General features: G+C 42.0%; 1 protein-coding gene across 2 annotated transcripts in view; it reads right to left on the bottom strand.

Annotated features, from left to right (window-relative positions):
• The window catches only part of TNKS (tankyrase), a 72,859-nt gene extending 48,787 nt beyond the window's left edge, over positions 1 to 24,072 (bottom strand). The window contains exons 1-3 of one of the 2 annotated variants that reach the window (XM_053370925.1): positions 23,485 to 24,072; positions 17,095 to 17,319; positions 15,228 to 15,323 (exon numbers count right to left, since the gene is read on the bottom strand). In XM_053370925.1, the coding sequence (XP_053226900.1) occupies positions 15,228 to 15,323; positions 17,095 to 17,319; positions 23,485 to 24,019 (856 nt within the window). In that variant the 5' untranslated portion in view covers positions 24,020 to 24,072. The remainder of the gene's footprint in view (positions 1 to 15,227; positions 15,324 to 17,094; positions 17,320 to 23,484) is intronic. The other variant, XM_053370926.1, reaches the window with a different exon arrangement.
• Between the last annotated feature and the right edge of the window lie 533 nt (positions 24,073 to 24,605).

The raw sequence follows: 24,605 nt of genomic DNA, 5'->3' as shown, positions 1-24,605 counted from the left end.
AAGAGATGGGGAAGGGCAAAAGCATTCAGAAAGCTGCACTTAAAACCTACCATTAAAAGGTTATTTGGCTGTTTTTGTATCTTAGGGCAAAATTCTAAATGCACGTCCTGAACTCTAGCTAAACTCCCAGTGCCAAGGGTTCCGTGGAATATCTGAAGCATTTTTGATTTGAAGAGTATTATTTGAACCCTCAGGTCTTCAAATTTTAAAAGTTGCAAAAACCTGAACTGGGAAATGCTGAGTACACCTCAATTTAAGAGCCATAAAGTCAGGAAATTACAACTAAAATAACCATCACAATAGCAGCTACGGTATCCAGGCCATCTTAACATTGCCCTTTCGCTCACAGAAATATTACAATTAAAAACCATTGCACTTTACAATTATGGCTAGCAACATGTCCATTAAAATCACCTGCCAGGGACACTTGCACAAATCCACACACACAGACACAACTACTGAATGAATGTTAAATCAATGTGGGGATATTTGGAGAGTACACACATAATTTCTATTCAATGGCCACAGATACACAACACTAAGCCACACTGTGTAATTTGTCAAGAGATCCCATTTTACTCCTTCCTTAGTTGGTGGGGAAACAAGCCCTGAAGTGGCTGGCTTAACATCACATCTTAATCAGCATTCATGATTTGTTTCTCTCAAACAAACCAAAAACAAAACATGGGCTCCTTTGTTGCAGTTTGAGAGAAACAAAGCACAAATCCTTGCTCAGAAGTAACTCTATGGTTTGTTTCCCAGCTCAACGCAGGAGGAAACAGGAGTATTCACTGGCAATACACCTCATACATATTATAGTTAAAAGAAACCATGCAGTTTGGGCTCAGTGTTACATGCAAATGCAACCTATATCTGTGAAGAATAAATACAGACTTGCCTTCATAGGATTCAACCTATGAAGTGGCCTTACAGTGTCAGCCCATTGGCCTAGCTAGCCCATCATCGTCTACACTGACTATCAATGGTTTTTCAAAACCTCAGGCAGAGATGTTTTCCAACCCTGCTAGCCAAGATCCTTTAGCGCAGGGGTGCCCAAACTTTTTTCAAAGAGGGCCAGATTTGATGAAGTGAACATATGTGAGGGCCGACCAAAGTTTGCTGAGCTTTTCTACAATTTTACCCCAAAGTTGTTGCGCTTTTTTTTTTTTTACAATTTTACCCCAGGACATGTACTGCCAGGGGGGCCGGATTAAATCAACCAGCGGGCCAGATTAGGCCCCCGAAACAGACTTTGGACATGCCTGCTTTAGCTGGAAGTACCAGAGACCTTGTGCATCCAATGTATGTCGTCTAATCCTTCTCATACTGTAATATCACCATAAGGACTAGAGGGAGATACAGTTTTATTCACTCCCCCTTACACTGTATTTTTGCTCCTTGGTCTTTCACAAAGAAAAAAAGAAATTCAGAACATGCTGCCTGAGTGCTAGAGGGATTCTTGGGTGTGTCCAAGGACTTCTGTGCAACGAGTAGGATTTTTTATTCTTCTGAATAATGGATAATACCATATCATAAACTAGACAAGGTTCTGCTGTTCAATAAATTCCCCTTAGGCACGTGGAACTAGTCCAGCTGTTACTTTGGATCCTGGCCATCAGTTACAACCTTGTATGCAGCACCTAAGTGGAAACACTAAACATTACTATTCACATGCAAATACAAACTGCTAACAATGCTAGAGAGATATAATTTTTTTATTTGAAGCAGATAACCTATTATCTCTAGGTGTAATACACTTACGCATTTTGAGGATTATTGGCATTCTTGCTTTACATTCAACAACCTTGCTAGTACCACAACACAAAACAAGGTTACAAGCATGTTTCAGACTTTACCATATCCTGCTGAAGCATGAATAAATTGGAAAGTGCACAAGCTTCTTTGTTCAATCTGCAGAATGATTCCAAAGAACTACATTATTATTTGCTGGTTGCTTTTTCACAAAAGTGACGCAAAGCAACTTGCAATATAAAAACAAAACATTAAATAAAGCCAAGTATAAGAACAGGAATAAAATAAATACCTAAAATGTTCATCCATAATACTGTACACAGTACACAAATGGGTGGATCCAAATCAATCCACGCCACTCAAAAAATGAGCAGAAGAGCCTTTCCCCTACAAACTAAGAGTAAAAAGCATTCCACAAAAAGAAAGCCACCACTGAGAAGGCCCTCAGAGGGGGCACACAGACATGAACCTCAGGTGATGAATGTTGAGTCCAGACTGATTTACGTGGAAGAGGTAGCTCTTGGTATACCGAGGCCCTGAACCACATAAAGCTTTATAGGTCACAAACAGCATCCTGAATTGAGTCCACAAACCTACTAGTACACAATGCACTTGTGCCAAGATTGGTGCTATATGATCAGTCCATCTTGCTCAGGTCAGCCATCAGTCTACTGAATTCTACACAGCTGCAGTTTCCAAACAGTCTCCAATCGTAACCCCACATATGACACATTGCAGTAATCTAACCTATTGCCAGGACACAGACCACAGAAGTTAGGCTATCCTTATCCTCATAGGGGTCTAGCTGGGCCAGCAACCAAAGCTGATGGAAAGCACTTTGACCACTAAGTCCATGTCAGTCTCAGACAAGCGTAGTAGTTCCAAAAGCACCCACGAGCTGTGCAACTATTCATTCCAAGGGAGTGCAACCCCCATCCTAAACAAGCAAGGGCCCACCCAGCCAATCTAGAGAACCCACCAATACTTATTTGGATTAAGCTTCAGTTCATTGGTTCTCATCTAGTCCATTGCGACATCGAAAGGAGAAACAGATCTGCCTATTATCAACATATTGCTGACAAACACTCCCAAACTCCAGATGACCTCACTCAGTGGTTTCATGTAGATGTGAGTGGTGCTGCCCACCCCAACTAGGGCATTCACTCCAGAATAACAACATACTGTACCATAACACATCTTGAGAGATCAAAGAGAATTAACAGGCATACACACACCCTTGACTTTCTCCTGACAAAGGTCATTATACAGGGTGACCAAAGCACTTTCCGTGTGAAAACTGGCCTAAACCCCCATTGATATGGTTCTAGAAAATTGGTTTCATCCAAGAGAGCTTGGCTCTGGCCCATGACCAAACACTCAAGAACCTTCCCCTCAAAGGGGACATTAGATAATTAATGTTTTTGAATCCACTGAGGATTTCTTAAGGAGTGGTCTTACAATCACCTTCTTTAGGTAGGTATGGACTACCCCCTATTTGCAATGAGGCATTAACCACCCCCTGGCCCAGCTGGTGATCCATTAGTTGCTATCAGCAAGAGCACAAGTGGATGACCAAAGCAAACCAAGCACTGTAATAGCAGAGCCAAGATCCTGGCAGATGCACAAGACTTTATCCTCAAAATGCTTGGCAAACAAGACACACCAAGCCATTGTCCATTCTATTGCCTCCTTTGGGCAATGTAAAAGGCCCCATACTACCTGGAAAAGCTCCGCCAGACAACACAGTGGGGATGCAATGGAAGCAGCAATGTATGTCTTCTTCACTAGCAAAGATTAGGCTCGATAAAGAGCACTCACGGGTGTTTGATTGTATTCACCTGAAGTTTTGCTCCATTTGCCTCCGAAGAAGCCATCTCCCACCTTGCTTCATTGCCCTAAACTCTGGTGTATACCAAGAAGTTAGAAGAGCTTTATGAAGCAAGAGAGGATATTTAGGGCTGATAACGTTAACAGACCAAGAATCCTTCTGCATATTCCACAGATCAGCCAGGGCTTCAACAAAGCATCAACTGTACCCATCAGAAAATCCCACCCCTGCCCCGCTGGCTCCGAGTCATCTGAAAACCAATTTGCTCCATCAGCCTCCAAAAGCAGACCATCCAAATAGGGCCTCTGCCTCTGCGGAGAAGGTAAGCTGCTGAAAGTCAAAATCTCAGCAACAAGTGATGTAGTCATGACAAGGGACTGATGGTGATATCCTCCAGTCTCAGATCACTCTCTTCCTGGCCAGCCAAGAAAACTGGATCCATGAATTAATATATTAATATATGAAAGGGCAGCATAAAGATGGTTACAGCTACAAATGGCAGAATTATTTGTATACTTAGGCTTTCAGGAAACACTTGTTTTACATATGCATGTTCTAGAAGAGTCATGAATTAGGATATGTAGACAATGGCAACAAAGTGCATTGGCAGATTTACCCAGCAACTTACACTCACACAGGTCTTAAAATGGAGAGAATCAAAATATACATATTTAACACTTCAGTGAGGAATAGCTCAGCAACAATGCATCTCTTTTATGGCAATGGTGATCACTCAGTAACAATACACAGTTCTTTAGTGTGAGGGAATTAGCCAATTGATTCTAACCACAACTAACCTAACAACATGCATACAAGAAAGAGCAAGCACACAGGGTGTAAGAGAAGGAAGGGTGAGGTGGAGGTCAGTGCTGCTTAAGGAAGAATAGTAGTGGACTCATTTCTCTGTGGACTCATTTTACAAACTAGGGCACAGTTTTGAGCAGCTGAGAAGGGAGGACCAGAGGGTGACATACAAAAACCTCTCTCTCTCTCTCTCTCTCTCTCTCTCTCTCTCACACACACACACACACACACACACACACACACGGGGGACAGAAGGAGCAGATGATTTGTAAGGAAAGGTTCTCCAGAAGGCAGAATAGAGTGTGAGAATCACCAATTAAAGCACCATTGGGCAATGGGAAAGACAACCTGGGCATGTTGAAGCCAAGAGCAAGAACAGTAAGCAAGAGGGAGCCCTTTAAAAAGGCTTCTTGGCAACTGGAAAAGAGAACTCTGCTTCAGCCATCAGGAGGCAGGAGACTGTATGGAGTCCTTAAAAGGACTATATACAGCAGGCTTCCTCAACCTTGGCCCTTCAGATGTTTTTGGCCTACAACTCCCATGATCCCTAGCTAGCAGGACCAGTGATCAGGGATGATGGGAATTGTAGTCTCAAAACTTCTGGAGAGCCAAGGTTGAGGAAGCCTGACATACAGCAAACGTGCCCAAAGGAGCAGAAACCAGAAGTAGTGAAGGAAAAGCAAAGGAGGACAACAGGTTCTGGCCTGGCAGTTTGAGTGATTCAGTAAGTGATTACAGTAAAGTGGATCTAGGTAGATAGAGTGGATCTAGGTAGGTAGAGTGGATCTAGGCAACCATAACATTTTTTACTGGGAAATCTGGAGTTTATAGTCACTTGTAAACAAAGACTTTAGAGCAAATTCCAAAACTGATTTGATACAAGAAATGCATAATTCCTGGGCAGTCATGTTTTCCAATACCTGTCTCCTGGTGTATCTTTTGCTCTAGGATGCTTAGTTTGGTCAGAATCGCATATACACTTCCAGAGTTAAAACTAAATACATTACTTCGGGTAGATGAGCCACCACAGCCTCTAGAGTGCCCTGAAAAATTGTGCCCCAGGCTTTTAAAACTCATCTACCCATGTACTATCTGAAACCAAAGAGACACATTGGTTGCCAGATGTGAAATATATTGGCATTATTTTCAGTTCTACCCCACTACTACTCTTTTTCTTGTTTTCTTTTGTTGCTTTAGCTGACATGGCAACTCCTTGATTAGCATGATTGGATTTAAACTGGAATAATGGACCTGAAGGGGCACTTGTTGTACTGATGGCTAACTGGATTGTACTGCCCAGGGTCATGTCCTGCACATATGACTTGCAACATGCACTCCCTTGAGATGACCAACTTAACTTCTTCAGCTACTTTTCCCCTCAGGCAGGCCTCAAGCAGCCTCCTTGTCTTCTCTTGCAAAGTGAATCACTGAAGCCATTTTTAAAACTATAGAAGCATATAGGAAGTACTGGAGTGGAGTGTCTCCCAGGCTCATGAGTTGGCAGCCTGCCAACGGAACCGAGGAATTAAGGGAAGATGCACCCAGAAATTGTAAGCTATATCACTCCAGAAGGGCAAATGAAGAACAAGGTTGTTGGCTTTAGGGCTTGTACCAACAACCATCGGGGGGAGTAGAATGGCCATCCACACACACACACACAATAAAATGTGCATGTGCTAATATGTATGTATAAATGCATATTTAGAAGCAATTACTAGAATTTTTTTTAAAAATCCAATGAATCTCAACATTACAAGGAAGGCTGAGACCAGGTGGTCTATCAAGATGTTAACTGTTGATGGGCAACGTCAAGGCCCTTGCCTCCCTTCTTTAAACAAGATGATTGGACAGCCCTTCAAACAAAGGAGGATACACAACCATACTGCTGGATGAGGAAGGATTTCTGCCTTAGCTCAATGCTGGGGATAGCCAATGCTACTACAGTAGTGTTAGAATTGTAGCAACATAATGAAGGAGAGACCTGCAGCAGTGATGGCTTTGCTGCAGGGAAACAACCTGTTTTGGCATTTTATCTTTTGAAAATGAGAGTGCTGAAGGAAATTATTCTTAAAGTAAGAGCACTGCTATGGGGTACCTGTATTTTATTTAGTGTGTGTATATCTTGCCTTTCTCCACCATACAACTCAAAGCTGATTACATCTGTTTCCTAGATGCAGTCCTGCTTGGCTTCAGCAAGGTGGCTACGCCATGTGCCTTTAAAAACAAAAATGACCAGGGCATGGTCTAAAAGCCTCCATGAAGATTCATGGTAAGGTGGATGAGCTCTTACCCCTTATCAGACTTTGGAAACATTATCTAAGCATTGAGGTAGATGGTATATTGTCATTTATCCCATACCTCAGAGACCTATGTCAGCATTTAATATCATTGTGATAGGCACTTTTTCATGTGCCACCCCTATGCAGTTAAAACATCTGCAGTCCCCTCTCCACTCATCAGATTATTAGTATTGAGGCAGGAGAAGGGGGAAACTGCATCTCCATCAGAGCACCGGTTGAACAGAGTCTTAAACCTCTCCATCCACCCCAGTGCTGTATTTAATTCTTTTTGTTTTTGTCATTGCTGCCAAAGTCTGTGGGTCTTGGGGGCAGGGGAGCAAAAAGATAAGTAACCTGGGAGTGTTGTTAATTAATTAATTAATTAATTAATTAGACTTTATAAACTGCTTAATATATTAAAAATATCCTTGGACAAGCAGGGACCAACTGGAAATCCACAGTGCTGGATAGGGAACTCGGGAGCAATCGTGTCAACAGCCCAGCGCATCTCGCCATTCTATACCAAGACCAAGACCTCAACGTGATTGTCAAATATGACTTCTGGAAAATCTCCCAAAGCATTCATGCATCTGTCAGTTTCTGTAAGTATCCAGGGGCAGGCCATCCTCATGGGTCCCTCAACTATGCAGTAGGGATCTGCACTACAATGCCAAGCTACAAATGATGGCCTGACCATTCCAATAGGGTTAAATGACACACCACCAACAACAAAATAATCCAGACTACCCCCCATGACCTGAGCTGCAGTCTAAAATCAAGGGTATGTCCTAACCATGTGTTCGGCCAGTGACAACGTGGGACAGTCCTATGGTTGTCATGGAGTTGAGCTGGCCCAGAGATCCATGTCACGCCACCCCTGCTAAAATAGATCCACATGCATTTTGTACAATTGACTAGAATCAAATCAAAACTGCTCTATCAGTTATATCCACACCTTCTGCAGCTCATTACAATGAAGTTGTGGATGAACTGTGGCTGCACCAAACAAACTACCATAAAAGTCAAACTTGGCCAGATATAAACTCTATAATGCCTCTCAGAGATCTATTTCCTATAAAAAAAATCTGAAGCAGCATATTATTACAAGATGAAAAGTTTTTATGTTCTGTCTTAATCTAACAAGAAAAACAGACAGTGGTGCCATAAATCTAATGCAACACAGTGACTTTTTAAAGCCTTTGGTGCTGTGCTATTTGTGACAGTAAATTGTTATAACACTATACCAACTGCCTCTCCTATTGTCAACAGGTGATGCTAGACATCTGGGTTAGTGCAGCACAATGGAGACAGAGTAGCAGCAGCAGAGGAAGGGCACACAGTTGCATTTTTAAAAATCCCGAGGCTTTTTTGGTAATATTTGTGGTATGTAAACATTCCATGGTATCACAGTAAGTTAACCAACAACTGGGGTTGGGTGGATTAGAGCTACCAGGAGATTTTTAACACAACTGTAAGATGTCACTATTGTGATTGTATATAAACAAGCAGTTCCTGTATCCACAGCTCATTACTCTCTAGAGAAAATTGCCAGAGGACCTTGAGTTGTTAGAAGAAAGCAGGCAAAAGCAACTTGCCCCAAGTCGTGGCGGGGAAATATACCTGTATATAGAGATGCTATAACCAGAGACAACAATACAGAAATTGCAAGGAAGTAAAAGACAGCTGAAAACAGACAGTTGAACAAGGGCCACGGGAGGAGAAACAGAAATAGCAAAGGCTTTTTATGGAGGGATGACAGATCAAGCAACACTACAAAGTCCTAAATTCACATTCACATGTTCATCAGCACCCTTCAAACATATGTGTTAATAAGTTCTGAAACATGCCAACTACCATGATTTCTAAACTCATTCCCATTCATCTCAACTGGTCATATAGCTAAAAAGGTTAAGTATTAACATTGGTGTGAAACATTGGTCTTTCAGCAGATTACGTTATGAATTTCCATTAAGATGTCCACTTTAACTTCTTTGCAAATATTTATGCTGAAAATTTGTTAGTGTGCAAACTGTCATTTTGATATCTAAATGTAAATCCATATTTTATTACTGTCTCTAAAAAATTTGTTACGTCTAGACTCACACAGTGAATTATAAATATATCACAGGAAAGCGTACAAGCTCTCCATCAGCTATGTCCTCGCAATCACCTCATTAAAAAAAATGCAAGCTGCTACAATTTTCTGCAATTACATGCAAATCAGCAGCAGTTCTCTGGTTCACGGTTGTAATACACTCCTAACATCACTGCTTTTACTGCTGAAGATGTTGGAGTCAGGATGATTGACCATTTATTGCTACAATTCTTTGCAGATGATAACATCTAACATTTTAATTCAATTTGCTAGGTCACTGTAGCACATTCCACTGTCTGAATAGCAGCTGCTAGCATGTTCATAGAACATTTTCTCTTCAAAGGGGGATAGCCAACTTGTCAGGCTGCAAAGGCAGACCAAGTCTACCAAAATAATAATTTGATCTCCAATAAAATGTCGGGGGGCCCCCCTCATTTATAGTTCACTATTAATTCCATTATATAGAATTACAACCCAAGCAGCCATTCAGAAAATTCAGCCCAGCAGGGGGTGTTGATTTGGAGCCATAATTTAACATTCCTCCTCTTTGCCATAGACCCATTGCATGGTGCTGCTGTGGGGTACCATTACTTAAAATGATGTGGTATGTTTTCAAAGGGATATCCTACTAGCCACTGCTTACAAGAGAAATGAATAAAATAGCCCAGTGGCATTTTAAGCCTATAGCAAATGTATTAATAAAGGATTGGAGGGTTGGGTTGGGTTCAATGATATCTTGGGTCCCTCCAGGCTTCTAGTTTTATATCTGTCAAATGAGATTTTGCAGCAGAAGGTACTGCTAAAGCAGTCAAACCAGTTTATTTTGTTAAGCACCCTTTGCACATGTCTAAAGATCTGCACAAGTACATGTATGTTGAAACAACTAGCTATTGATGCTTTCAGAAGGAGGAAATATGTTTCTCTCCACTCCTTTAGGAGTGAGGGTGCCAGTGTAATGCAATCTCCAACCAACGTGAGACACTAGGGAGTGCCAGTGCTTACCTTGGGTTTTGATTTCTTAGAATGAAGGTCACAAGAGAATGCAGTGGATAAATGATTTTATTTACAGAGAGAGAAAGGCTGAGCATAAGGTGGAAGGACTCGCAGCATTAACAGTCAAACAGTTCTTGTTCCCCCATTACCCATTAGGTTTCCAGGGAACCCCTGAAAGCCATAGCTTTGAACACAACACATAGAGCAAGTCAAGTCTGCATGTCTTCCCACCTCCAGATGAGACTAGCTCTCATCTTTTGTTCACCACCTAGGTAGCTATGCCAAGATGAATTGGTTTTAAGTGTATAACAGTAATATTGCATACAAACGTCAAGGAATACCAAGAATGATGCATCTGATGAAGACTATTCTAGCCCAAGAAAGCTTATGCAATAATCTACAGGATAGTCCTTAAGGTGGTAGTACTGTTCTTTTCATCTTACCTACAAGACTTGCTCCCTGTTTTGCCGGCCTATTTCCACCTGCCCTTTATGACTATTTGAAATTTTCTTATATTTTTGTAACAGACTGAACTATGTGATTTTTTTGGAAATTGCAGCCACCTTGAGCATGGCTTAGCTGTGGAACAGCTGCATATGAATAAACCATGTTTTGATAAAATTGCACTATGGCCTTACTTTAAAGGGCTGTTGTGAGAATAAAAGAATATAAAACACTTTGGCAAATTTAAAATGCTACTCCAAGGAAGCTGAAAATAAACCAAGAACTGTAGGTCGTACCTTGGCCAATATAAAAACCCTTAGCTGTGATTCCTCACTTATTTTTACCCAAGTTACAATACTGCCAATACCTCTTAGCCAAACTTCTACTTCATGATTTCAGAACAAGATCATGAGGAATTATGCGTACATACATGTATTTGGTGGGTATTGGCGGGGAGGACGTTCCTGAGGGAAGAGGAATGAGGAACCTGTGACCCTGTTGGAGGGCAGCGCTCATCATTTGTCATCATTAGTCACACTGGCTAGAGCTGATGGATTTTAAGATTCCAACAACATCTGAAGATCAAAGGTTCCCTACCCTTGGCACAGAAGGTTTGCTGTGTTCATCAAGTTACAAACAGCTTTTTTGCTAGAATTCAGAAGTGTAACTTTTACCCAGAAGGTCTACCCTGAGCATGACCTATCAGCCCGAGTTCCTCACAACTAAATCCACTGCATGTTTGCCAAGTTCTACGGGACTGAATACTTTATCCAAGGTCTGTAGATTAAAACTCTGATAATTAATAAATCAACATGCATTTAATTGGACAGCAGAAGGCTGTTAGCAGTTATTTGTCACTTGTAAGAATATAGTAAAGGTAAAGGGACCCCTGACCATTAGGTCCAGTCGTGGCCGACTCTGGGGTTGCGGCGCTCATCTCGCTTAAAGTTAAAGCTCAAAGCTATTATAATTACAGGACTGATTCATTTTACTGATTGTTTATCAGCAATAGGTAAAGGGACCCCTGACCACTAGGTCTAGTCATGGCCGACTCTGGGGTTGTGGCGCTCATCTCGCTTTATTGGCTGAGGGAGCCGGCGTACAGCTTCCAGGTCATGTGGCCAGCATGACTAAGCCGCTTCTGGCGAACCAGAGAACACTGTTTACCTTCCCGCCGGAGTGATACCTATTTATCTACTTGCACTTTGACGTGCTTTCGAACTGCTAGGTGAGCAGGAGCTGGGACCGAACAACGGGAGGGGATTCGAACCGCCGACCTTCTGATTGGCAAGTCCTAGGCTCTGTGGTTTAACCCACAGCACCACCTGCATCCCTTTGTAAGAATATAGATTAGCCTATAACAGCTTTCGCCATCCTGGTGCCCTCCAGAAGGTTCACCAGGCTGGCAAGGGCAGACCCGCAGCATCTGAGCACAGGTGAGCAGAGGGTCCCTTGGGATGTACAGCTTCCAGAAGTGATGCTATCTCCCCTCCCTGAATCACCCTCCCTCTACCCCTCAAAATGCATGCTCTTACTTTGTGTAGCCTCTATTGGGGCAGGGATACATTTCCAAGATCCCCAAGCACAACCAATGTAACACAAATATCAAAAAGTAAGTATTTTAGTCTGCTACATCAACAAAATACCAACCTATAATAAAACTAGTTGCTTCTGTGACACATTTTAAAGGTTGTATTTTAAGGTTAACGAAAGTGGCAAAAACTTCACCCACTCTTTTTGTTTAAAAAAGGTAAGCTAGGGAACACTGGAGCAGTTTTTGAGCAGGGCTTTCTCCCTTTCCCCAGCATTTATTCCTTGGGAACAGCGGCATTGCTAGAAATTAGTCCACAGCCTGAAATCTTTTTCAAAGTTTTTCTGGGTGGGTAATGGAGCTGAAGAAACTGAACTGAGCAGGGTGATCTTTGTTACTGGGTAATGTATAAATTTGAGGAATAAATTAAGATTAACTATAGATGATGGGGTATATGTAGGGAAACCAAGATCATTTGGAATGAAATCTGTTGGGAAATTAATTGGGGGTAAATACACTGAAGAGGAATGATTTGGGATCATCTGGGCTGGGGTGCATGTTAATTAAATAATTTATATGGGGTGATTTGGATGGGAAATTAGTTGGCTTGCCTTCTGTGGCATTTAAATTGCAATTTGCGTCTATACAAATAATTTAGCATATGCTAATGTGTGCCTATGGACCAGTGCCCTTAATCTTTTTAAGTACCTAGCAATGTGCTTGCTTGGGAACATTTGCTTTTCTTTTCCCTTTGTTATAAGCTGGCGAATGCACGTTTTCTTTCTCCTGTGAACAGATGTAGTATTAAAAATTCACATTATCAGGATTTTCATTTCTTTGCCAAAACATAAACTCCTTCATTAAAAACAGATAAAAGACTGAGAGGGAAGTTAAACTGAAGGGTGATATAATTAACAGCACAAAAACACTTAAAACTGAAAATAGTGCAGGTCTATACCTTTCACAGCAGATTCTCTCACACACCAGCATCACAAAAGCTAGGAATAAGGCAGTGTCGGTTAGTGGCACGCTGCTTAAGTGAGATTTGGGGTACATCTCCAGGTATTACTCTCAGAATAAATGACTGGGAAAGATCTGTCTGAGGTCCCCTAGTAGATACTTGACTGTACAATGCAAGGCGGAGTATTGGCTTAACTTCTCTAACTCTTTAGGGTTTATATGAATCTTGAGTCTTCCAAACGTGGTATCAGAGGCCTCAGTGACTTGAGTTCCATGTATTCTTTCACCTGGATGTGTGATGTACCTAATGGTCTTTATGAGTGAGTTCTTAGCCTTCTCTGTACCGCAGCACATTGTAGGGGTCACTTGGAAGACCAATTTAACTGGACATCTAAATGCCTCACCTTATCGTAAGGATAAAAATAATAGCCCAAAGGATTGTTAGCTGCCACTATCTGCCGAATTTAGTACAGTACGACTCTACCATAGCTTAGCTAAAAGGTCAAAGCAAGGATGTGAACTGAGATGGTATAGGAGGCTGTTCATAATCCCCTTTGATCAGATCAGATCAATTGTACTTTAAATAATTTGATTTCTTAACAAAACATACAGAATTCATTATTGCAGTCTATTTAAATAAATAATAGGAAATTGTTTTAACTTCTGGAATTTCCCTAACAACTGGCATAGGCTGATGGCTCATCTTACATGCTACAGCACTAGCTGAGCCTAAAATCAGCAATCTCTCTACCTTCCTGACAGATGAGCAGCATCAGACTGAAGAACTCACTAGCTGCAACTGAAGACATAGGATCTGATTATGCATTTATAGAACTTTGCCTGTGAAATTGACACAGTGGCCTAAACTGTGTTGGAATGCAGGCTTGTGTGAACAGGAACATAGAAGGCAGGAAGAAACACTGGAGTCTTGGAAAGCAATGAAAGGTGGTCCTTCATCTTCCTATCTGTGATCTTTTACCCTCTATTTTTCAGAATGCATTTCTAGGTACCTTGTGGAGAAAAGGGATGTAAACAATTTGCAATATACATATGGAGCAATTCAGCCATATTCCTGACCAAGCAACGTTGTTACTCCAGGAATCAACAATAGCACCTTTCTTTTAACAAACAGTAAATGCTAACAAAAGTACTGTAACTGATATGTTTCTAGTTGCAACCCAAATTGTTGGCCTGATGTATTTGTGCCAGATCAATATAATGAAGATGTGGTGCCAAAAAGAACACTCTGGTTAAGCATTGTCTTAAAAAACTACAGGCTACAGAGTTAAACTGTCAGATCCAAAGTGCAGAGAAAATTTTTCAGAAGCCACAAGCTGCTGACAAATTTTGAAGACATGGCTATCTTACTTAAAGCACTAACCAAGGTTATCAGGTCTAGCAGGAAAGAACTAGAAGATTTTCTCTAAGGAATGACCAAAACTGACTAATTTATTTGGTGTCCTTAAAAAACATTTATTTTATCATCTCTAGGAGTATTTCACCTGCTCTAACTGCATGGATCCCAGGTGCTCAGCTCCACACCCTTGCTGCAGAGGATTTTGGTGAGAGCTGGTGTAACACCCTAAAGGGCAAGGAAAAGAAATGCTGCCTTAAATAATCTCGGTTCCATATGGACTCCATGTAATTTCTGTCCCTGTACTCGATTTGAGCATGATTTTAGCTTGAGAACCTTTTGTAAGCTGCTTATGAAAGTCTTTCAGAGCTGTAAAGTGGGATATAAATATTCTAAATAATATTTTTTTAAAAATAAAATCATTCTGATGAGAAAAGTCATCAGGGATTCACATAATTTGCAAAACTCTTCTTTCCATAATAATTCTAGCAAGCTACTGTGTCACCCTCACGTAAATAAAAAACACCCCTCATTTCTATTCCCCATGAGTCTCAAATGACTTCCTTTTTGCTTGCAAGTGAATAAAGAAACAGATGAGAAAATAAACTATATTCCTAACATTTTACTCAGTACTCTGTCTTTTACATCCTCAAAATGTGAGACTCTCAAGAAAGACAGTGACATCTCAAACAATCACCAAAATAGAAATATAGATTTTAACTTTTCATCCCTTGCTACAACTCCTAAGCCCTTTAAATAGATATGGAAAACTGCAGACTTCATTTAATCAGCATATTTGGTCATGTAAACTTTAGACATGCTACTTTCTCTTTAATTCTACAAATGATCATCAGTTCCTTTCTGTATATAAGTTGTAAAGGATTGAAATGGTTTATAATAAATGATGTAAATATATAGAAAAATGATATCGGTATCACTACAGTTCAACCAAAATACATTAACCGCAAGTTGGTTGTAGAGTGCTGTAAGGAAGGAAGCACATCAAGCAACTTTAGGAAATTTTATGAAATAAATAATATTTATAACATTTGGTCCTCACTAAGTACTACAATGAAATCTGTAAACATGCTGTGTACATTTGTGCTGTTTTATAGTAGAAAAACTAAGGAGTAGTTTAAGAGACTGATTACACACAGTAAGGTAACAAGAACCTGAATACTTCTCACCTGTAAGTACAGCTTTTGCAGAGGGATCTGCAAGATCCAAGGCCGACTTCCCATCTGTGTTTCGAATATTTGGATCAGCTCCATGCTGCAGAAGCACTGTGCAAAGAAGGAGGAAAGCTCTGAAAACTGACTTGCAGAATGAATACATTGGCCATAAATAGTCCCAGTAACCATATACGGTAATATATTATACACACACACACACACACACACACACAAAGGCCACAATCAAGAAAGCATCTCCCCCTCCATTTTTGCATTTCAAATGACTTTGAAACATGTTTCAAAAGTATCTTATCCAGGGAGAGGAGAGGGCAGTTGTTGCTCAAAGAAAAAAACAGTCTCATTTGGCCCATGGAGTTAGCCATGCAGTTCCTGAACATCAAGTATAGTTGTCTTACATAGATTTGCAGTGCCATCTTATACATGTCTACTCAGATGCAAGTCTCATTGAGCTAAACAGGCCTAGCTACCAGAAAAGAGTCCACAGAATTGCATCCCTAGTTATCTTTTTTCCAGAAGGCTAGCAAGCTACAAGGACTTACCAGACAATTATTAGACTGTAAATCTGCATAGGCCATACATAGAATAGTGTGGTGGTAGCATAGCAGTAGCAGCAAGTTGTCTGACTTTAGATTACTAATAATGCTGACTTTTGTTCAGCTTAGTTTTTCATATATTAGCTATTACACTCCTATACAGATGAAAGCATGAAACTAAAGCAATAAACTGAAGTATTGTGCAGTGTTTTACACTAGCAGGCAGCCATGTAAATTTCTTTTTCTTTCAAAAGGGATTCCAGATAATTAAGGATCATGCTCACTTTTCCTTTTTTTCCCCTCCCTTATTCTTTAGGGTGGACAAATAATATAATTTATCTGACCAAAATCCTTCATTTTTTAAAAAAATAGAAATTTGTTAATATAAACCAATACAAAAATACCTTAAAAGTGAAAAGAGACCTGAATGCATGCAGAAATAGAAAAAATAAAAGGAAAAATACAATGGGAAGGAAAACCTGAAAACAATTGAGAATTCAATACCGCATTCAACTATCACATATTTAAAAAGGGGTGTGTGAGAGAGAGTCAATTCAGCTGTCAATAAAGCCTCTCCACAAGTTTACCTGCAGGGGGTTTAGTGGGCTGTTCAACAGAGTTAACCTATGAAAAAACTTTTACCATGTCAAATAAAAAAGATATATTTTTAATGAACACTTAAGGACACTCCATTTATGTGTCAGATATTCTGATCTTTCGCTAGCCACTCCTCTCAGGAAGGACATGATTTGGACTTCCAACAGGAGGCCACTAACAATCTAGCTGCAGAAAGAAAGATAAACACAAGAGGTTTATGCACGATGGGCGAGTTGGTCTGGGGATAATACCTGTGAGCTGATAATGGAGATATAATCAGAATCCTTCATCAAAAAACAAAGAACCAAGGAAGTTGATGAACAGCCAAAACAAAGATTGTATCAGTTAAGTTCTCTGTATATTTCATAATAGTTTGCTGATAAATATAGAGGAACTGATGTAAAGAGTCCTTTTCAGACATTCTGTAGCACCTGAATATTTTTGCTTTGGTATCAGTATTATTGTTATAAGATACTGTATTTACTCGATTTACTCGATGCTCACCTTTTTGGGCCAAATTAAGTTGCAAAAATTGATGTGCGCATTAGAATTGATGACACATTTACATTCACCAGCAAATACTTTGGTTTCAAGGTTCTGAAAACTGAGGTGTGCATTAGATTCAATGACGCATTAGACTTGAGTAAATACAGTAACAACTATGGGCCCATAAGATATAATACTATTGAAAACCACTGAAAAAAGACATATTTTTGGAAAGATGCACTTACCAATACACACATCTATCTTGCCTTTGATAGCAGCTTCATGCAGAGGAGTATAATTCCAGTTGTCTCTGGCATTTGGATCTGCACCCTGACACAGCAACAGGCTGACTACCTCAGCATGACCGAATGAACAGGCATTATGAAGAGGTATCAATCCACCATCGTCACGAGCATGGACATTGGCTCCTGTCTGTAATAAGTGTTCCACTACATCCTTTCTTCCAAAACCTGCAAAAATATGTAATTTGAGAAAAACCATTAAAATGTTGAACTATACAAACATTTAGAACAAATATATATATAGTTCACCTAGTACATTGTGCAAACTAAGACTTAGATTGGATTCATGAATATGGAATACTATTTTCTTGCTAATTTCATGTAGTTTAGGGTAGCTCCTTCCTACCTGTTTGTACCACCAGAGGGCCAAATCACAACAGTAAATACATTTTTGCATTGGCATCTGTGTATTTGGTGGTGGTTTTCAAGAAGTAACCACAGCAAGTCCCAATCTGGACTAGGATCACACAACATGTGGATGCAGATTCAACCCTTTCCTCTATTGAAACAGCCCCAATGAAATCCCTGATGAAACTGCCATTTTAGCAAGTTCTCCTTCCTATCAGTCTAAATAACAAAAATGTTATCAACTGAAAAGGTTAGCACTGAAAAGGTACTGTTCTAAGGCACAGTTTTGGGTCATACGAGTAATTATTTTAGTGCAGGTGAGGACAGACACAGAACTGAACAGCCTGAAATACCATGCCATAAGGCTAACAATGCTCAAGAAAATGGGGCAGCAAACACAAGATCCCTGCTTAAGAGTCCTGTGAAATGCTTAATATATTTGCTTCTCTATTTCTATAGCAAAACGCTTCCGCAGATGGCACAGTTCTTTTGGTATTCTGGGATCCAGATGACCTATTGACCACGGTGCTAGTAAATTGCGTCAGCCTCCCATACACAACCGAACTTCATGACGAGACTAGCACCTTCTTTTTTACTTTGAGTATGCCCAGTGTTTTTTTTCTGAGGCTGAGGATTCTTTGTATCTGAGATTATGAGCAAGCAGCATCATTTACTGCATAATCTCAGCCTGAGTACAAAACCATAATTTTAAATCAATAGTCCTTACACTAGAATATTTAACCCAAAAAAACCTATGAGATATGTGGAGAACTAGTGTTCTCTTCTCACAGTTCACCACTTTTTTTAAAAAAAAAGGATAAAGAGACCCCTTTATTTCCAGTCTCATCTCTTGAAGGTTTTTCATTCAGCTGTAGCTCCAGTTGCTATTATGTGCACTTGTAATCTGACTTCATCATTTCTGAACACAATTGACTAAGGATGGGTATTGTAACCCAAATGAGACAGCGCTAACGGCTTTAATAATGGCACTTTTACTTGTCTCTTTCTACAACACCCCAAAATGAAATGTGCCTACTCTGTAGTTATGAGGTCCACATTTCTCTGCCTTCAGGGTTGAAACCCCAGTACATATACCAAACTAGCTATTAACTGCCAAGAGCACAGGATTAAATTACCTAGTACTGGATTTGACTAAGATTTTTACTTGCAAATTGTCCTAGTCCAGAAGCTCTTGGTGGCTTACGATGCCATTTATGTAGACTGTGGAAAGAATGCAGAATTGGTAAGAATATTTGTACTTGGTGCTGCACTTGATTTGTAATTTTTTTTTACATAAGTGATCAAGCTTGCTAGGGCCAATACTGAACTTACTGCATAGGGTAACAAGGCCTAGGGTTCATAGTCTGGGTGCCCAATGCTGTATTTTGAGTCAACCTGTAATTTTAGTGTACCAGACATGTTCAGCTTTCTTAGTTATTAGTCAATGAAGCCATATATCTCAAACTGCCAAAAAGTTACTGATTGGGATTGTCTGGTTTTGGCACCGGCATATAAAGGAGACAAACAAATTTCCAGTTTTATTCCTTTGGTACCCAACTACCATGTTTTTCATAATACTGCACTCGTTTTGATGGTGCACGGAAGAAAAATGTTTAAGTCATCCACTGAGGCGCCCACTCTGAAAATGAAGTGTCCATGACAAGTTTGAAAACTGCTGTCCTATACAAAGGTGTAAACAATACATTTTTTTAAAATAATAACTGCAAATAGTGAGTAAAATTGTACCTACATACAAAAAAGTAATGCAAGCAAAAATATGAATTTGATTTGGAAAAAACACACATCGCATATAACCTAATAAACAGTAGTTTCCGATTCTTGTCAAAATTGTCTGTGAGTTGCAAGACAGAAGGGGACAACATGGATGCCTTTCAGGAATTCTTAAATTTGGTAACTAGTGTGAGATTAGGGCCACCTATGTTTGGGAGAAACCTACTTGAAAGAAGGAATAGCTAGTTTTGGAAAAGAAAAACTTGCTTACTCCTCATATTGTTCAGCTGCTAGACTGAGCTACAAGAAGTTTTGTTCAGAGGAAAAGGAAAAAGAAAAATTGGCCCACCAGAAGACAGTCATCCGTGTAGTGCAGGAGACACTACATCCCCCCAACTCTTCTTCAAATTGCTCCCTCCCCCTATTCTATCTCACAACCACCCCATGAGGTAGAATAAGCTGAGAGGGCCAGCCAGTAAGCCTCATGGCTAAGTAGAGATTTGAACATATGTCTCCTCAAAGAGGGGGGACCTGCACCAAGGATGGGTAACTTCTAATCTATGAGGTGGATGCTGTCACATGTTTAATCTCAACCAGCCTCTAAGCATTTCTAGGGAGCCACTTCCTTCCAGAAAGGGCCAGTGGGTACAGCAACCAATTGAGTGCTGCTACTGGAAAGGGTTCCAAGATTCCCCCCTCACCAGTCTTTCCTGCTCCAACAGAAGTATTAATTCATAGTGTCTTCACTTGCGCCTCTCTCTAGGAGTGGTAGTTATATTGTTTAGGCCAGGCATGGCCAAACTTGGCCCTCCAGATGTTTTGGGACTACAACTAACATCATCCCTAGCTAACAGGACCAGTGGTCAGGGATGATGGGAATTGTAGTCCGAAAACATCTGGTTTGGCCATGCCTGGTTTAGGCCATTCACTTGATCCCCACCTGAGAACCTAAGCAAAACCCCAGCATCATCTTCCAGCCATTACAATATATGAACCTATGATAGTTATAAGAGAATAGAAAACAGTTAATTACCTGACTAATAGTTGTGTGCAGCCCCCAAATTGATGTTTTTCTGTGGGTCAGTTGCCCTTGATACTAAAAAAGGCTCCATGAACTTGGCACAGAAAAACACCCTAGGAAATCCCAAGCTGGGCTCCTTAAGGTCAGACACATCCTATTTGCCAGCTCAGCAAATCTAATAAATACCCATGGGATTTGCATCAATTTTTTCATGTAACCCTTTTAAACCAACTTTTTAAACACTTTCTTCAGTTCACATAAATCCTTTAAAACCGTGGGTATTAAAGTAAACATTTTATATGAAGTAAACACCAGATACTGGTCTGATGTCCTCTTGAGTCTAAAAGCTACATAAATATGGATTGTATCCAATGTTAAGTCATATTCAGGCTAGACCCTTTGAAATTAATGTACACAACCAATTTAGGTCCATTCATCTCAGTGGATCTACTCTGGATACCACTGAGTGGTGTACACCTGCCATATATGATCTTCCTGAGATTCCTGCATTGCAGGGGTTGGACTAGATAACCCTCAGGGTCCCTTCCAACTACAGTACAGATGTGGACTTGTCCTTTTAGTGTGACTTTCAGGAAAAATCCTAAAGTCCTCAGCTCTAACTAAGATACACAATAAAGGTAAAGGTAAAGGGACCCCTGACCATTAGGTCCAGTCGTGACCAACTCTGGGGTTGCGGCGCTCATCTCGCTTTATTGGCCAAGGGAGCCGGCGTACAGCTTCTGGGTCATGTGGCCAGCATGACTAAGCCACTTCTGGCGAACCAGAGCAGCAAACGGAAATGCCAGACCTATTTATCTACTTGCACTTTGACGTGCTTTTGAACTGCTAGGTTGGCAGGAGCAGGGACCAAGCAACGGGAGCTCACCCCGTCGCAGGGATTCGAACCGCTGACCTTCTGATCTGCAAGCCCAAGAGGCTTTGTGATTTAACCCACAGCGCCACCCACGTCCCAGGATACACAATACTTTTGAGAAAAGAGAAGCATTAGTTCTGTACTTATTAGGGCCTCTTCACTCATTACATGGCAACAAAAGCTGAAGTTTGCCAACAAGAATACACTAGATTAGGAGGTGCAGACGCTGCTGGCTCTCAGACAGTTCTCACAACTAGCCTATTTATTTACTGAATTTCCATACCACCCTATACCCGCAGGTCTCAGGGAGATTCACAGGATAAAATCAGAATATAAAACGACAAAGTAGATAATCATAATAAAAAACAACAACCCAATAATCCCCCCCTTCCACAATTAACTGCTCATGTGAACAAATCTGTTTTTCAGTGGTGGCCTTTTCATTTGTAGAATGCTCTCCTCATTGCATTCTAAAATGTAATGCTCATTTAGTGGGGGCGAGGTGGGACTTCTTGTTCCTATTGTGTTGTAGCATAAGCATTTTAGGAATTTTGTATTGCGCGTCATTTGCTAGATTTTTGGCTTTAAATTTATTTATTTCTTATTTTATCTTGTTAAGTCACTTTCAGACTTTTTTTGCTACAAAGTGACGAACAAATGAAGTAACATGCAAACTCTCCCTCCATATTCCGCAAACTCAATAAATCACACTGTACTTTTGTAGACAAGAGCAGCAATCTCACACAAGTTTATCACACCAACACTAAACTGCTCACACAGAGTGGGCAACTCATGGTAGCAGTTATCTGCAGAGAAAAATAACAGATTCCAATTCACAAAAACTTATACCAGTCTAAGGTATCATAAAAACCTCAAACACAGAATGCAGTAGTAGGCAATGTGGGGCTCTCCAGATGTTTTTGGACTACAACCTCCATCATCCCTGACCAATGGCAAAGCAGGCTGGGGCTGATGGGAACTGGAGTCCAACAATATCTTGAGGATAACACATTCACTACTCCTGTGCTAAAACCTGTACCAACAGGATACAAGTGCTTGCCTCATCAACATTTTACGATATACACCTGAAATATTAATAGCAATAGTGTTGCAATATGGGAAGCGGTCCTTAGAAGCATCTGATGCTTCACCTTAAATTGACATCAAGGGCCTATGGGCCTCTAGTCTACACCCTTGTCCTTTAAGAGGTGGTGAATGAAGAACTTAAAAAGCTCATTGACCATTCACCTCTCCAGGGTGGCTTAGTTTATAGCAGGCCCACAGTCAGAGAACTTTCAAGGCCTTCTTGTCTTCCCTCATCACCCCTGCTGTGAGTCCAATATTAGCAGAGAGAGAGAGAGAGAACAGATGGGCATTCCTTCTGGGCAGCTAAGTAATCACCAATTCTCCTTGCTATTCTTTTTTTTTGGGGGGGGGGGGGAGTCTGGGCAGAGGCAGCTCTTACCTGAAAGGATTTGTTCCTCCCTGCTGGACTGCCCAAACAGAACAGGAGGAGGCAGCAGCAACTCCTCCCCTTGCTTGCTTACTTACTTACTTATATACTAGGCCCCATCCTCCAGAGACCACCACCCACAATAAAGGGGAAAGTGAATGAAAAAGAGCAGTGGGGTGGATGGCTGCCCCAGGGAGGCAGCAACCACCACCTCCTACCCCTTGGTTTGGTTGCACATTTCCCCCCCCCCAGTAGGGAAGTGGGAATCTGTCAGAGGGCCCAATCCTCCCAATCGGGCAGCCCAGAGAGAAAGGGCCAAGCAGAAACATAGTTAAAACTATGGTTTTCCCAGTAGTGATGTATGGAAGTGAGATGAGAGCTGGACCATAAAGAAGGCTGACCGCCGAAGAATGGATGCTTTTGAGTTATGGTGCTGGAGGAGACTCTTGAGAGTCGCATGGACTGCAAGAAGATCAAACCTATCCATTCTGAAGGAAATCAGCCCTGAGTGCTCACTGGAAGGACAGATCGTGAAGCTGAGGCTCCAATACTTTGGCCACCTCATGAGAAGAGAAGACTCCCTGGAAAAGACACGGATGTTGGGAAAGATGGAGGGCACAAGGAGAAGGGGATGACAGAGGATGAGATGGTTGGACAGTGTTCTCGAAGAGGCCAACATGAGTCTGACCAAAGTGCGGGAGGCAGTGGAAGACAGGAGTGCCTGGCGTGCTCTGGTCCAGGAGGTCACGAAGAGTCTTACACGACTAAACAACAACAACGACATTCCCTTCCCGGATTAAGCACACTTAAGCATTGCAAGGGGGCCGTTCCCCGCAAGCACCAGACGAGCCTCTCGGGGCAACGCGCCCCAGGCTGCTGCCCGCCCCCCCCCCGTCGTCCCCTCACCTGCCGCGAAGTGCAAGGGGGTGGATTTCCTCCCCGCCATATCCTTGGCGTTGACGTTGGTGGCATCCACCAGGCGCCGGACGCGGGTCACGTCCCCATTGCGACAGGCCTCCAGCAGCTCGCGGAAAGTGCCGCTTCCCACGGGCGCGGGGGGCGGCTGCAGAGGCGGGGCGGGCGGCTCGGGGCTCTCGGCGGCGGCCGGGCTGGAAGCGGCCGAGGACGACGACGACGGCGACGAGCCGGAGCTGCTGCTGCTGCTGCTGGTGCTGCTGTTGGCGGCGCTGCTGGCGCCGGAGCCCGGAGGGGGAGGAGGCCCGGCGGCCTCGCAGACGCTCTCCGGGGAGAAAGGCCTCTCCGCCGCCACCGCCGCCTCCCCCTCAGGTCCAGCGAGGCTGGGCCTCTGCTGAGGGGAAGCTCCGAGGGGGGAAAGGCTGGGGCTCTGCGGCGGCGGCGGCGACGCGGGAGTCGCGGCCGGGTGGTGATGCTGCTGCTGCTGCTGCTGCTGGGAGCGACGCGACGACGATGCCGCCGCCATTTCCCAGCTCTTAAGAGCGGCCCGGTCCTGTCACTGCGGCAACGGCGACGGAGCGCCCGCCCTCGCTTCCGCCTCCTCGCAGCCAATCGGCGCCCAGGCTGGGAGGACGTGACGTCACGCGTCGGGATGGCTACGGAAGCGCGTAGGGAACTGGTTCCCTGCGCGGGGCCTAAAAGTGAGCCAGCTCTTGCCTGCTGACTTGGGAGTAAGCGCTGCTGAAGAGGGGAGCTTACTTCCAAGGAAGCAGACAGATAGGGCTTAAGACTCTCTTCCTTGTATTTTTATTGTATTTCAGTGTTTTGTTGGAAGCCGCCCAGAGTGGCTGGGGAAACCCAGCAAGATGGGCGGGGTATAAATATATTATTATTATTATTATTACTACTACTATTACTACTACTACTACTACTACTACTACTACACACTTTGATGACATCAGAAGGGACTCCCGCTATCCATTTCACCTGTATTTAGCCAATTCTTTAGTTATGCAAAGTCTCCTCACAAAAAAGGGGTTATCTGCTAAATTAAGCTCGCCCACCTGGTTTGACCTCTTTTTATCAGCCACTTCTGTAGGAAAGGCTATAAA

The sequence above is a fragment of the Podarcis raffonei genome, chromosome 17 (genome assembly GCF_027172205.1).
Source record: "Podarcis raffonei isolate rPodRaf1 chromosome 17, rPodRaf1.pri, whole genome shotgun sequence".
Taxonomy (NCBI): domain Eukaryota; kingdom Metazoa; phylum Chordata; class Lepidosauria; order Squamata; family Lacertidae; genus Podarcis; species Podarcis raffonei.
The sequence above is the reverse complement of the archived record's forward strand: the minus strand, read 5'-3'. Positions and strand labels throughout refer to the sequence as shown.